General features: G+C 46.9%; 1 protein-coding gene across 1 annotated transcript in view; it reads right to left on the bottom strand.

Annotated features, from left to right (window-relative positions):
• IFT172 (intraflagellar transport 172) overlaps positions 1 to 14,104 on the bottom strand; it is a 37,514-nt gene that overhangs the window by 5,707 nt on the left and 17,703 nt on the right. The window contains exons 17-35 of the mRNA XM_025454331.3: positions 12,427 to 12,563; positions 12,153 to 12,260; positions 10,696 to 10,780; positions 10,302 to 10,394; positions 9,708 to 9,785; positions 9,231 to 9,479; positions 8,973 to 9,051; positions 8,648 to 8,768; positions 8,339 to 8,483; positions 5,086 to 5,175; positions 4,417 to 4,514; positions 4,099 to 4,234; positions 3,900 to 4,016; positions 3,443 to 3,585; positions 2,540 to 2,633; positions 2,361 to 2,425; positions 2,009 to 2,189; positions 1,657 to 1,766; positions 1,409 to 1,538 (exon numbers count right to left, since the gene is read on the bottom strand). Of these exons, the coding sequence (XP_025310116.1) occupies positions 1,409 to 1,538; positions 1,657 to 1,766; positions 2,009 to 2,189; positions 2,361 to 2,425; positions 2,540 to 2,633; positions 3,443 to 3,585; positions 3,900 to 4,016; positions 4,099 to 4,234; positions 4,417 to 4,514; positions 5,086 to 5,175; positions 8,339 to 8,483; positions 8,648 to 8,768; positions 8,973 to 9,051; positions 9,231 to 9,479; positions 9,708 to 9,785; positions 10,302 to 10,394; positions 10,696 to 10,780; positions 12,153 to 12,260; positions 12,427 to 12,563 (2,259 nt within the window). The remainder of the gene's footprint in view (positions 1 to 1,408; positions 1,539 to 1,656; positions 1,767 to 2,008; positions 2,190 to 2,360; positions 2,426 to 2,539; positions 2,634 to 3,442; positions 3,586 to 3,899; positions 4,017 to 4,098; positions 4,235 to 4,416; positions 4,515 to 5,085; positions 5,176 to 8,338; positions 8,484 to 8,647; positions 8,769 to 8,972; positions 9,052 to 9,230; positions 9,480 to 9,707; positions 9,786 to 10,301; positions 10,395 to 10,695; positions 10,781 to 12,152; positions 12,261 to 12,426; positions 12,564 to 14,104) is intronic.

The following is a 14,104-nucleotide window of genomic DNA, read 5'->3' on the forward strand; positions in this document are numbered from 1 at the left end:
AATGCGGCTACAAGGAAATTTTTAAACTAACATGTGTGACTTACCTTTGTGACTTGCATTCTACCTCTATTGGGACAGTGCTGGCCTCGATGACTTTGGAGACACCTTCCAACCCTAAAACTCAGTAATTCTACAAACCCGAGCATTCTATAAGTTTACTCTATGTCCACTGTGATGTTGACAACTTTACCAGATTTTAATTTCCACATACGTGGTCCATTTTAGTGACAGTCTATGCCAATCCTCCTGGTCTCTCCCCTATCTTGGCTCACCTTCTTTGTCTGCCAAGATAAAGTTTAAAGTGCCCCATCCAGGAAGCTAATCTGAAGAGGGTATAGTCATGCACAGATGCTAATAAACAATGCTCCAGAGTAAAACACAGTGGATGCTTCATCAACATCTGCTGCTTAAATCTGCTAAATTTGCATAACAGTCCTTCTTTCTACTTCCTTCTCTCCAAACTATTCTAGGGGCTATTCAATTACAAGGCCTCCTAAATCTGAGGGAAATTCTGCAGGGGCATCACCACATCAACATTTATTTAGGGAAATGATCAATCTCAACCCCCTCCCCACAACTCCTAATACCATATTTCTCTGAATCAAAAATCCATCATTTATTTATGTTTTGTTTCAGAGAGAGACAGAGAATGCGAGTGGGGAGGAGTCGAGGGAGGAGAGAGGATCTCAAGCAGATTCCATGCCCAGTGCACAGCCCGATGTGGAACTAGATCTCACAACCCTGAGATCATGACCAGAGCCAAAATCAAGAATCAGACACTTAACTGACTGAGCCACATAGGCACCCTAGACACATCACTTAAAACTTCACATGCATCCCAATTTCTAAGATACTAAAATGTGATTATATGTTTGTTTTAGAATCACATTTAGAAATGTGATTATATGTTTTATAAACAGCATGTTTATATGAAACATGCTGGCTTGGCTTAATCTGCTAGATGGTTCTTTTCAGGAGCTTCTGGTAGGGGAAGAACCTCTGCTTTCTTCATGGCCTCCACATGGCCCCAGCCCTGGTCTCTGGATTTGCCCTTCCAGCTCTGGTTCTGGACCTACCTCCTCCCTCACAAAGCCTCCCTGACCCCTACAGCCCACAGAGATCTCACCCTTCTCTGAACTCCATCTTGAATCACATCCTTTAGTTTTCACTGAGATACACAATTAATTGAGCCCCATTGGTCTAATTTCCCCCAATTTCTGGCTCTGCCTTAGATCCCCTCTTCTAGCCTTCCTAGGCTCTGGCTCTAGCATCCAGTGAACACTCCGGAGATACCCACTGCCTGAGTGAACAGAGAGGCACAGGAGGGAAAAGGAACATCCGAGGAGGAGTGCTGGGTGTGAGGGTGGTCTGGGAAGCCGGGGGCCAGGAAGCGTGTGGCAGGCCTCACCTTCATCCAGCACTTTTCCATCAGGCTGCCGCTGCTGGAGTCCCGCACTTTAAGATAGCAGTCCACCGCACGGCCATACTCCCCTGCCTGCTCCCACTGCCGAGCTTGCTCCACCAGCCCCTCCAGGCCCCTGAGAGGATGAGAGGATGCGTGAGCAGGGACAGGGTGGGCAGCATGGCCTATCCTGTGCCTACCTTGTGACCCACCCTCCAGGCCCTGCCGATACCTGCTGCCTCCTGGCTTCATACCTGGCCCCCTTCTTGGTAGCTTCCCGCTCATACTCTTCCTGCAGAGCCTCCAGCTGGCCTGGTACATAGTCCTTGCAGATCCGCAGAGCATCACTCCATAATCCAGCCTCCTGCTCAGGTTTACAGGTATCAGGGAGGCAGAGGCAAGGAGAAGAGCTTCCCACTGCCATGCAGGTGCTATGTGCTATGGGCCCCTGATCCGTGGGCCCTTGGACCTTTCTCCTCCTTGTCTCCTTCCCCCTCCCCAGTGCTAACTCCATGGATCTTTCCTGGTGGCAGGGCTCAGTGTAGTGCTCTGTGGGTTCTCCTACCCTCTCACCCTCCTCTCATGGCCCCAAATCCAGTGCCCTACCTTATAATAATTGAGGGCCAGGCCTGGCCTCTGGGCCCGAAGCAGCAGCCCTTCTGCTTTCTGAAAGTCCTTCTCCTCCAAAGCCTCCCGGGCCTGCCGCAAGAGCACCTCGGCGACGCTGTCAGGATCGTGGGCCTCGGCCACACGCTGAGCTGCCTCCCAATCCTGATTGTGGAAAAACCTGCTCCCAGGTGAGGAACAGGAAAGGCTAAGTACAGGACCGAAGCCTCGACAGTGGGAGGCAAACAGCCATGTCATGGAGGGGGTAGAAGATTTATTGGTACTAGGTCAGATGCCAGGTCCTGTGGCTGCGCTTGGGAGGATGGGAGAAAGGAATTTAGGGGTAACTCACATGAGGACTGCTTCCTTGGGTTTACCAGCCCTGATGAATTCAGCTTCGGCCTCTTCAAATTTACCCTACAGGGACAGAAAGGCAGCCACACATGATAAGCAGCAGATTACCATCACCGGCAGCCAGGAGACAGGAGGAGGTCAGGGTCAAAAGCAACTGGAGAAGAATCACATCTATACCTCATCCTCCAGGTACATAGCGTATCGGAGATGAATCTCAGGGGTTTTGTGCTTGAGGGCCAGCCGAGAGAGTTCAAAAGCAAATTCAAATGAGCTGAAATGGAAGGTGGAAATAAGGTCTCCCTACTCAATACTTCATTTTATTAGACAAGAGCAGAAACAGGGCAAAGACAGTGGGAGGAAAAAGGACAGATTAAGAAAGACAATGCCTGTGAAGTGACAGGGAAGCACATATGACACATAAAGGAAGATGTGGATCAGGAAACACTTGAAAAAGCCTGTGCCTCCCCCCATAGGCAGATGTGAAGGGGCCGGATGGGCATGAGGAAGGGGCCTGCAGCGAGCCTCCCAGCACTATGCTGCCCACTGCCCTCGGAAGCCAGGGCTCCTGGTTCTCTAGCACATCTACACTAGCAGAAAAACGCTTGCTTAAGAAAAGCTCTTCCTGCATTTAACACATTTAATAATCATGCTTCCATCACTCAGAGGTAAGACACTCGCTTAATATGCCTTGGCCTGAGAAGCTGTTCTCTCTGGGGTGCCTGGCTGGCTCAGTTGATAAAGTGAGTGACTCCTGATCTCAGGGTTGTGAGTTCAAGCTCCACATTGGGTGTAGAGATGACTTAAAAAGATCTTTAAAAAGCAAAACAAAACAAAACAAAAAGCCCTGTTCTCTCTCCAGCTTCTCTTTAGAACAGTTAAACAGTAAACACTGTTCTGAGCCCCCAGGGAAGAGGAGAAGAGCTACAGATTCATTCTTGCCTCTATCAAGTTCTTCCAAGGATTCCTTCACTCTAGCCTCAGTTTTTAGAAATGCTTCTCAGTTATACAGCAATTTTCTTTGTCTCTATAGAGAGGCTCTGTTTGGCAAAGGGCCAGTGGGGAGAAGCCTTAGGGCCTCACCAGTTGTCCGCAGCGTGGTCAATGGCAGCTTCCAGGAGTCCCAGCTTATTAAGCAATCTAACTGCAGACTCTCCTCCCAGGCTTTTTGCCCACAGATAGGCCACATGTTTGTGGGCATTAGCTTCTCCATGAGCCTTGGCCACCTGTGAAGCAAAGGCATTTGGCAATCCTCCCACGCAGGGGCACATGGCTGCTACCTCACCTCTGACCCGATTTCAGCTTTGACAAGGATGAAGTACTTCTACTAGAACAGGGAGAGGGTTACGTTCCAGGGTCTATTAACCTGCATAGGGTCCAAGGATGGACTTCAGTAGTCCACAGAACCTTCATACTGTATGTGAAATTTTGCCTACTGGTGTGGACATTTTTCAAAGATACCCAAGACCAGTTCAGAATTAGTCACCTGAGGGTGGGAAAGAGGGATGGACGTGCCCCCAGTGCAACCTGGACTACTTACCCGGTAGGCCTCCTCCCAAAGCCCACTGGACCGGTACATGTTCACTGTTGCTTTCCATTCCTGAGCCTCCAGGTAGTGATACTCAGCCTCCTGAAGTCGGCCTTCAGCCTCCAGCTCCTGGAGAAAGGTGGGTCAGGATGGAGAAAGGGGGCATGAAGACTGCTTGAGGAAGGGATGGCAGAGACAGGAGAGGGCTCACCTTGCCCAGGTGTAGGTGTGTGTCACTGAGGAGATCTGGATGGTGCTTCCCTACCAGGCGGATCATATCTTCATACAACTTGTGCTTTTTGAACATGGTGATGGCAAGATCAGGTTCTTCCACTGTCACATATAGCCTGGGGATGGGAGACACACCCAGGGCCTCCTAGACCCAGATGCCTGCCACAAGAGTCATCCCTAAGAGATTCTGTCACTGCCTTCTAGGCAGAGGGCACATCGGCACATACTCTCAGACCTGTCCCACCCTGCAGCCCAAAGCCTCATCTCCCTCCATGCCTCCCCTGGGGATGCAGCTCACCTTTCAGCCTCACGGTACTTGCCCTGCTTCTCCATCTCCTGAGCCTGGGTGATGTATAGCACTGACACATCCTCGGGTCTCATGCACTTCACTGCCAGCTGTGCAGACACACAAAGCCAGAGTAGCCTTGCCAGTTTGCAAGGGAGGCAGAGGGATATGCGTTACAGCCAGGGAGGCGGGACTCAGGGGCCACCTGTTTTCTCAGCAACTCTGAACTTTCCCAACAACCACAGGAGTTTGCTTACTGCTGCTTTCCTAGTCAGTCCAGGGAATTCCAAGTCCATCAGGTGTAAAGTGAGAACTGTCTTCTGCTCAAGCAGAAGGGCCAGAGATGCCTTGTGCTGGGGCATCCATCCATTCCTACTCCCATGCTCCCATTACCCACCGAGCTCTGGGAACAGGAGTGGAACAAAGTTGCCACTGTGACTAGAGCTTGGGGAGGGATATTTCAGACTTCCAGCTCTCAGGCCCTTCTGCTTTCTTCAGAATTATAGGTTTGGGAATGAGGGCCTCTTTATCCTTGCCTTTCCCTGTGGCTAGGGATCAAAGCTCTCTAGACTTTATTTTGGGACTCCTCGGCTTTCAGGGAAACCTGAAAAGGGGGGAGATCAGAGAACCAAGGAGAGTGGCAACACACCCAAAGAGGTGGAATTCTCTGATAAACTCTACCTTGTGGGCTTGCTCCCAGCGGCCAGCCTGAGTATACATGTCTATTGCATCTTTTGTCTGGTCTCCCTTAATATAGAGTTCCTCAGCAATCTGTGGTTGAGAGAGGTAGATACAAAAGGCCAAGAGTCAAAGAAGTCAAACTCTCCCTCTTCACAGATGACATGATACTGTACATAGAAAACACAAAAGACTCCACCCCAAGATTGCTAGAACTCATATAGCAATGCGGAAGTGTGGCAGGATACAAAATCAATGCCCAGAAATCAGTGGCATTTCTATACACTAACAATGAGACTGAAGAAAGAGAAATTAAGAAGTCAGTCCCATTTACAATTACACCCAAAAGCATAAGATACCTAGGAATAAACCTAACCAAAGAGATAAAGCATCTATACCCTAAAAACTACAGAATACTTCTGAAAGAAATTGAGGAAGACACAAAGAGATGGAAAAATATTCCATGCTTATGGATTGGAAGAATTAATATTGTGAAAATGCCAACGTTACCCAGGGAAATTTACACATTTAATGCAATCCCTATCAAAATACCATGGACTTTCTTCAGAGAGTTGGAACAAATCATCTTAAGATTTGTGTGGAATCAGAAAAGACCCCGAACAGCCAGGTGAATATTAAAAAAGAAAACCATAGCTGGGGGCATCACAATGCCAGATTTCAGGTTGTACTACAAAGCTGTGGTCATTAAGACAGTGTGGTACTGGCACAAAAACAGACACACAGATCAATGGAACAGAATAGAGAATCCAGAAGTGGACCTTGAACTTTATGGTCAACTAATATTCGACAAAGCAGGAAAGACTATCCACTGGAAAAAAGACAGTCTCTTCAATAAATGGTGCTGGGAAGATTGGACATCCACATGCAGAAGAATGAAACTAGACCACTCTCTTGCACCATACACAAAGATAAACTCAAAATGGATGAAAGATCTAAATGTGAGACAAGAATCCATCAAAGTCCTAGAGGAGAACACGGGAAACACCCTTTTTGAACTTGGCCACAGCCATAGGTTATGAAGCTAATCCCGGAGTCCCACCAGCAACCATGAGTGGTTCCATGATGGGAAGCAACATGCGTGCTGAGCACTTTGGGCAGGGAAGTGCGGGACCTGTGGGTGGACAGGGTCCTAGAGGAATGGGGCCTGGAACTCCAGCAGGATATGGTAGAGGGAGAGAAGAGTATGAAGGCCCAAACAAAAAGCCCCGATTTTAGATGTGATATCTAGGTTTTTATTCCAGTTTGTTTTTGTCTTTTCTTGTTTAGATACCAATCTTTTAAATTCTTGCATTTTAGTAAGAAAGCTACCTTTTTATGGATGTTAGCAGTTTATTGACCTAATATTTGTAAATGGTCTGTTTGGGCAGGTAAAATTATGTAATGCAGTGTTTCAAACAGGGGAATTTTTTTCCTTTTTATTTCTTTTTTTTAAAAGATTTATTTATTTATTTATGATAGACAGAGATAGAGAGAGAGAGAGAGAGAGAGAGAGAGAGGCAGAGACACAGTAGGAGGGAGAAGCAGGCTCCATGCTGGGAGCCTGATGCCGGACTCGATCCTGGGACTCAAGGATCGCACCCTGGACCAAAGGCAGGCGCTAAACCGCTGAGCCACCCAGGGATCCCCCCACCTTTTTTTTAACTGTATAATGTCCCTCAAGTTACGGCAGTGTACCTTGTGCCACTGAATTTCCAAAGTGTACCAATTTTTTTTTTTACTGTGCTTCAAATAAATAGAAAAAATAGTTATATATATATAAAAAAAAGAACTTGGCCACAGCAACTTCTTGCAAGATACATCCACGAAGGCAAGAGAAACAAAAGCAAAAATGAATTACTGGGACTTCATCAAGATAAAAAGCTTCTGCACAGCAAAAGAAACAGTCAACAAAACTAAAAGACAACCTACAGAATGCGAGAAGATATTTGCAAATGATCTATCAGATAAAGGGCTAGTATCCAAGATCTATAAAGAACTTATGAAACTCAACAGCAAAGAAACAAACAATCCAATCATGAAACGGGCAAAAGACACGAACATAAATTTCACAGAGGAAGACACAGACACGGCCAACAAGCACATGAGAAAATACTCCACATCACCTGCCATCAGGGAAATACAAATCAAAACCACAATGAGATACCACCTTGCACCAGTGAGAATGGGGAAAATGAACAAGACAGGAAACAACAAATGTTGGAGAGGATGTGGAGAAAGGGGAACCCTCTTGCACTGTTGGTGGGAATGTGAACTGGTGCAGCCACTCTGGAAAACTGTGTGGAGGTTCCTCAAAGAGTTAAAGATAGATCTGCCCTATGACCCAGCAATTGCACTGCTGGGGATTTACCCCAAAGATACAGATGGAGTGAAACACCAGGACACCTGCACCCCGATGTTTCTAGCAGCAATGTCCACAATAGCCAAACTGTGGAAGGAGCCTCGGTGTCCATCAAAAGATGAATGAATAAAGAAGATGTGGTCTACGTATACACTGGAATATTACTCAGCCATTAGAAACGACAAATACCCACCATTTGCTTCGAGGTGGATGGACCTAGAGGATATTATGCTGAGTGAAATAAGTCAATCAGAAAAGGATAAACATTATATGGTCTCATTCATTTGGGGAATATAAAAATTAGTGAAAGAGAATAAAGGGAAAGGAGAGAAAATGAGTGAAAATATCAGTGAGGGTGACAAAACATGAGAGAGACACCTAACTCTGGGAAATGAACAAGGGGTAGTGGAAGGGGAGGTGGGCAGGGGGCTGGGGTGACTGGGTGATGGGCACTGAGGGGGACACGGCGGGATGAGCACTGGGTGTTATGCTAAATGTTGGCAAATTGAACTCCAATAAAAAATAAAATAAAATTAAATTAAAATTAAAAAACGAAACAAAAAAGGCCAAGAGCAAGAGTCAAAGCAGCTGCAGGAGGAAAGAAGAAATCTCAGCTGGGATGAAGGAGAGCCGTGGATACCATTATTCCACAATGAGCGAGAAGAAAAGAGAGCAATGGGTGTCTCATACCTTCTACTGTTTTGAAAAAAAGACCAGCCAAAAACAGAATGAGGACAACACAACGGCAGTTTAAAAGGACCTTGCATTCTGGGTGGCTGGTGCTTTTGGGACCCAGAAAGAAGGATTTGGTGAGGTGGCCCCCACTTCCTGTTCTGGGTTCTCTCCTTGTTACCCTGTACTGTATTGCCCCCAGCTCCAGAAAGGGATTCTCCTCACCTCATACTCCTGCAGAGACGCATAGTGTTGGGCCACACGGGGATAGTATTTGGACGCAGTGTTCTGGTCCTGGAGATCTAATATATAAATTGCCTTTTTCCACTGGCGGGCACCCAGGGCAGCCTCAATTGCCTTAATGGAGCACCTGGCAGAGTTGGGAAAGGCATCCATACGTATAAGGAAAGAGGAGGTAGGGAGAAACCGCAAGCATACTCCAACCTATATTTTGCCATCTCTCTTCCAGCGCTGGCGCCCTCACTTGTCCCATCACCTTAGACCTCATGCCCAAGCTCCTTTGCGCCCCTCTACCTGGCTTCAATGTAGTGATTAATGGCTGCATCCAGCTGCTTCTGCTGCACCAAATGATCCCCCCATGCCTCTTCCAGTCTCACTACTTCCACTGGGAATGCCAACCGAGCCAGCTCCACCGCTGCCAGAGACAGAGAGAGCACTCAGATAAGACTTCCAGGGATGGGACTCAGGAAAAGTAAGACAAGGAAATGGGGTGTGGAAAATAAGGGAGAAGGGAAGGAATGGAGAAGAGCCGATCGAACTGAACAGATGCACAAAACAGGTGCTGGGGACTATCTGGGTAAGACTCTAACAGTGAAGGCTGGGCTGTGCGTGGTAGTACCTTTCATGAATGCGTTGCCTTTACAGTAGCACTCCAGGGCCCGCTGTGGATTTTGAATCTTCTCGAAGAGATCACCGGCCTGTTAACACACACCACATGACTACAACGATAGCCCTACTATACAAAGAATCAAGTATCAGCCCCTAAGGGAGGAGACTGAGCCACCAGTCATGGGGACGTGCTGCATTCCAGGCCTCCTCTGGATAGGAGGGGCCCTGAGCTCTGGAGATGAGGACAGGAATGGGAAGCCAGTCACACCCTTTCATACAGCTCCCCCTTGACAAGGGCTGCAGTGATGTGTTCCACCAGCTCTGTGTTGGCTAGCAGTTCCTCCCGGGCCAGCACCAGTCGAGCAGCTTTGGCAGGGAGCCCTGCTTTGAGGTAGAGGCTGATGGCTGCTAGTCCATCCCCTTGGCTCTCCTGTAGTTCACCTGCTCGCTCCTCTTGCTGGGTGTCCATCAGCCACTGATAGTAACCCCGGCGCAGCTTCTCCAGGGCCGGGTGCCCCTAGATGTGCAAGAGAGGCAAGAGGAGTCACATCCCTCCTTCCTGCCCTGCTGCTTCCTAAGCTTCTCCAATCCCACTGTAACAATGGAAATCCTCCCGGTCACCACCATCCTAACTCCCAGCCCCCCAACTCTGTTCTAGTTCCTATAGCATCCTTGATTAGAGAAGGTCTATGATATTGGTGGAACTGAGTTGTGAGCACTGTGGAGAAGACAGAATTGGTCATACCTTGGCCTGAGCCACTGCGATACACTCATCCCAACGGTGTAGCTCCTGGTACATGTCCATGGCCTCCTCGACAGCATTCTGGGGAGGATCCGGGCAGAGGAAAGAGGGACACCAGGAAGACATATGAGGACCAGAAATCAGCAGGCTGTTCTCAGTCTGGCTACGATGCCAGCCTGTGTGGACTGAAAACTTCATCCTTTACTTCTGTACAAGCATTGGTCCATTTATTATGAAGGTAAAAGCAGCTTAAGCCTCAGGGCATCTTATTTGCATAGGCCCCTTCCAAGGCAGGTTTTTCTTAAAGAGGGCTCCTCAAATTGTGTAAGCTTTCATTTCAGGCCCCACAAACCTGGATCTGCCTGTGTGCACAAGAACTGCCAGGACAGGCTCTGGAGTACAGGGGGAGACAGCAGACAGTTTATGAAAGAGACATAACTGTAAGGACTAATGCAGAGGGGAAGTGAGGAGTGAAATTAGCTGCACAAACCTTTCTAAAAGCTCTCCCCAGTCCTCTTTCTTCTTCTCTGTTTGCCTTGCTTCCCTTCCCCACCAACCCCACTCCCCTCTTCAATCTGGTTCCTCTGCTCCCATTACCTGTTCCAAGAAGATCATTTCAGCCAGCTTGTAGTTCTTCTCTAGCATGGCTAGGCGTGCTCGGACCTGGTAAAAGTCTGTTCCTTCTCCACCCTGTGGGGAGGAAGAAGGTTCTGTTATTCTGTTGGTGCTGCCAGAGCCATTCTGTCTGTGTGAGCTTAAACAGGAAGGCCACAAAAGACGAGGAAGCTAAGAGATTGGAAAGCTGAAAAACTTCATGGGCTTAGAGGATGAGATCTGGCAAGTAATTCCAGAGTGGTTTGACTTGAGGGTGGAGGTGGGGTAGGAAGAATAGAGCAAAGAAGCCATGGCTGGAAAGCCAGAGATCATGGGGCTGATCATGAAGAGAAATCTTAGCTTGAGAGACTGAATAATTCAGGAGGATAATACTTGCATATTCCCGAGACACTTGATCTGCAATCTCATTGGTCTCGTGCAGGAATCGAGCTTTTGCTACATGGCCCAAAGCAGAAAAGCACCTATAGTATGGAGGCAACCATAGTAACAGCAGTATTACTATAGGATCATCATGAATTCACTGGCTCAGCAGATACACACTGAGCATTGATTACGTGCCAGGCACTGTTTTTGCCACTGGCAACATAAGGGGATGAGACAGATGAGGGCCTTGCTCTCACAGAACTTACTTTCTAGTGGAAACAAATAATTAGTAAGCAAATAAAGATATTTCAGAGAATGAGGAGTGAAATAAAATAGTGTGAAATTACATATAAACAGTCGAGCTGGTAGTCAGAGAAGGCCTATCTGAGGGGCTGAGATCTAAACACAAGAAAACGTCAGTCATGGCAAGATGGGGAAAAATTATTCCAGGCAGAGGGAATAGTACATGTATAGGTGCCATGGAAGGAGTGAGTGTGATATGCTCAAAGGGCCCAAAGGATGCCAGGGTGGCTGGAGACTAATGGGCAAGGAGGTACCTGGTATAAGGAGGAGGCAGAGGCCCAGTACTGTAGGGCCTTAGGATACGGCAAAGAGTATGTATGGGTCTTATACTAAGTAGAACAGTAAGCTACTGGCAAGTTCTGAGAAAATAAAAAAAGACAATATCTAATTTATGGTTTAAAAAATTATCTCAGCTATTATGCGATGAATAGATGGTATGTGAGACTAAGAGACTTTTGTGACACTGCAGGTAGTTGAGGTGTGGTCTATTCTAGGGTGGAGATAGTAGAGCTGGACAGTAAAAGCTTCAGGAAATGTTCTAAAGATGCTAGGTCAGGGCCGAGGAGAAGCTGGTAGTCTAGCTGTGGGGGTATGGGAAAGAAGGGGTCCAAGAGGACTCCTGGACAAAAACAGCAGCAATTGACGTTTACTGAGCACTTAGAATCTGCACTCTTTGCACAGATTCTCTCACTTTCTTCGCTGCCACCACACTTTCTTTACTGCCCTAGGAGGTAAATTGTATTAATACCCTCATTTTACAGAGAGAAAATTGAGAAACCAAGGCTTGGAAAGGTTGGTTCACTTAGCCTAAGGTTATATAAGCTGATAGAGCCAAGATAACTCAGAGTCTAGAGTCCCAAGTTTGTCCTACTAACTACACTCCTATACCACATTCGGAAATACACATCAACTGTGGAGTGGAGGGTATGGATGTTAAAACTCTGAAAGGGCACCTACTTATAAGAAAGGGAAGCAAAAACAAGAAAAGACATGCTCCTATAACCTAGGATGTAAGAATGTTTGGAATAACTACATGAAAGGGTTCTAAGATTGTTGTTGGCATGGAAAGGAAGCTGTGCCTAGGCACTGGGAGGAGTGGCCTACTGGCACAATACCTCCTGGCTATCCTTCCTAGCTGCCCAGAACCTCGGTTCTGGTCTACCGCACCTCTCGGCAATGTGGAGCTGCCTTGCCTCTAGCGCCAGTTTGCTCAAAGTTTTCCACATTGCCTCTGTTTCAGGGGTCATTTCCAGAGTCTCCAAGAAGGCTGTTGCCCTGAAGAGAGAAGAAAAGAAAGCAATAGTCCAGCGTCAGCAAGACAAGGAGGAAAACTGGTGATGGGGCAAGGGGCAACATGGCCAGTTTTCTGGCCCATCCCAGGTCCTCCCTCCTCAGAACCAGACTCTCCCACACCCCGTGGGTTATTAGCCCAGCCTCTCACCGGGTGTAGTTGCCATCATCGATGGCTGTTCCAAATTCGATAAGGCCTTCATCCAGCGTGTAGGCAACTGTAGTCACACCTTCGGTCACCATCACCTCGGTCTTCCCCCCACCCCGTTCCAGACCTATGACATCGCCCTGTAAAATTTCAATTCCCCCACCCCAAATTCCAGGTTAGTGTTTCCACAGATGCCATCACAGAATGGACCCACCCTTATCTAAACCCTAGTGCTCACAGACTGCGGGGAATTACAGTGGCCTTTGCCTAACATTTAGTTTCTCTCAAGCAGGTAAGAATTCCTTGTCTATGCTAATACCTTCAGGTTAAACTACACTCAGCTGTGCCCACACTAATGCCTGGAGGTAAACTGACAAAGTGTGCATCCACTTCTGCTTCCAGCTTGAGTCCTCGGTTGAAATACAACTTCAACCTGGGACATACTATTTAATGCATTTATTGCTGAATTCATCTGAAGAAATCACTAGGCATGTGGATAAAGGGGAACCCTCTTACACTGCTGGTGGGAATGCAAGCTGGTGCAGCCACTCTGGAAAACAGTATGGATGTTCCTCAAAAAGTTAAAAATAGAGCTACCCTGTGACCCAGTGATTGCACCACTAGGTATTTACCCAAAGATACAAATATAGTGATCCAAAGGGGCACCTGCACCCCAATGTTTAGAGCAAAAATGTCCACAATAGCTGAACTATGGAAAGAGTCCAGATGTCCATCAACAGGTGAATGGATAAAGATGTGGTATATATATACACACACAATGGACTAGCACTACTCAGCCATCAAAAAAAAAAAAAAAAGAAATCTAGTCATTTGCAATGACGTGGATGGATCTAGAGGATATTATGCTGAGTGAAATAAGTCAATCACAGAAAGATAATTATCATATGATAATTATGTGGAGTTTAAGAAACAAAACAGATGATCAGAGGGGAAGAAAGGAAAAAATAAAACAAGATGAAATCATTGAGGGAGATAAACCATGAGACTCTTAATCATAGGAAACAAACTGAGGGTGGTTGGAGGGGAGGGGGTTGGGGGGGACAGGGTAACTGAGTGATGGACATTAAGTGTGTGATGTAATGAGCACTGGGTGTTATATAAGACTGGCAAATCACTGACCTCTACCTCTGAAACCAATAATACATTATATGTTAATTAATTGAATTTAAATAAAATAAAAAAATCACTAGGCATGTTTCTTACCCTGTCTCCTACTGGAAGGAAGGGAGGGAAAGAGGGAGAGGAGGAGGGAGGGAGGGGAAGGAAAGGAAGTGAAGAAAAAGAAGAAAGGAGAGAGAAGGAAGGAAGGAAGGAAGGAAGGAAGGCAGGCAGGCAAGCAGGTAAGCAAGCAAGCTAGCTAAAACCTGAGCAGGGAAAAACAGAAGGAGAACAAGTGGAAAGGGTACAATTGCCCTGATGGCAAACACAGTAGCGGAAGAATAAACCAGGGATCCTCCAGCAGGATGAATCTGAGAATCCATCAGTCATGAAATCTGGGATCCTTTCTTCAGGAAAGGGAAGAAAAGTCATTAATATGCCTGATTCCTACAGAAGCAAACACTGATCATCTCTGGAGGAAAATATGTCCGTGTTAGGCCCTTGAGATTCTAACAGATTATATTCAATGTAACATGAGCTCCCAATAAAAAAAATAGTACCA

The sequence above is a fragment of the Canis lupus genome, chromosome 17 (genome assembly GCF_003254725.2).
Source record: "Canis lupus dingo isolate Sandy chromosome 17, ASM325472v2, whole genome shotgun sequence".
In the NCBI taxonomy this organism is placed as follows: Eukaryota; Metazoa; Chordata; class Mammalia; order Carnivora; family Canidae; genus Canis; species Canis lupus.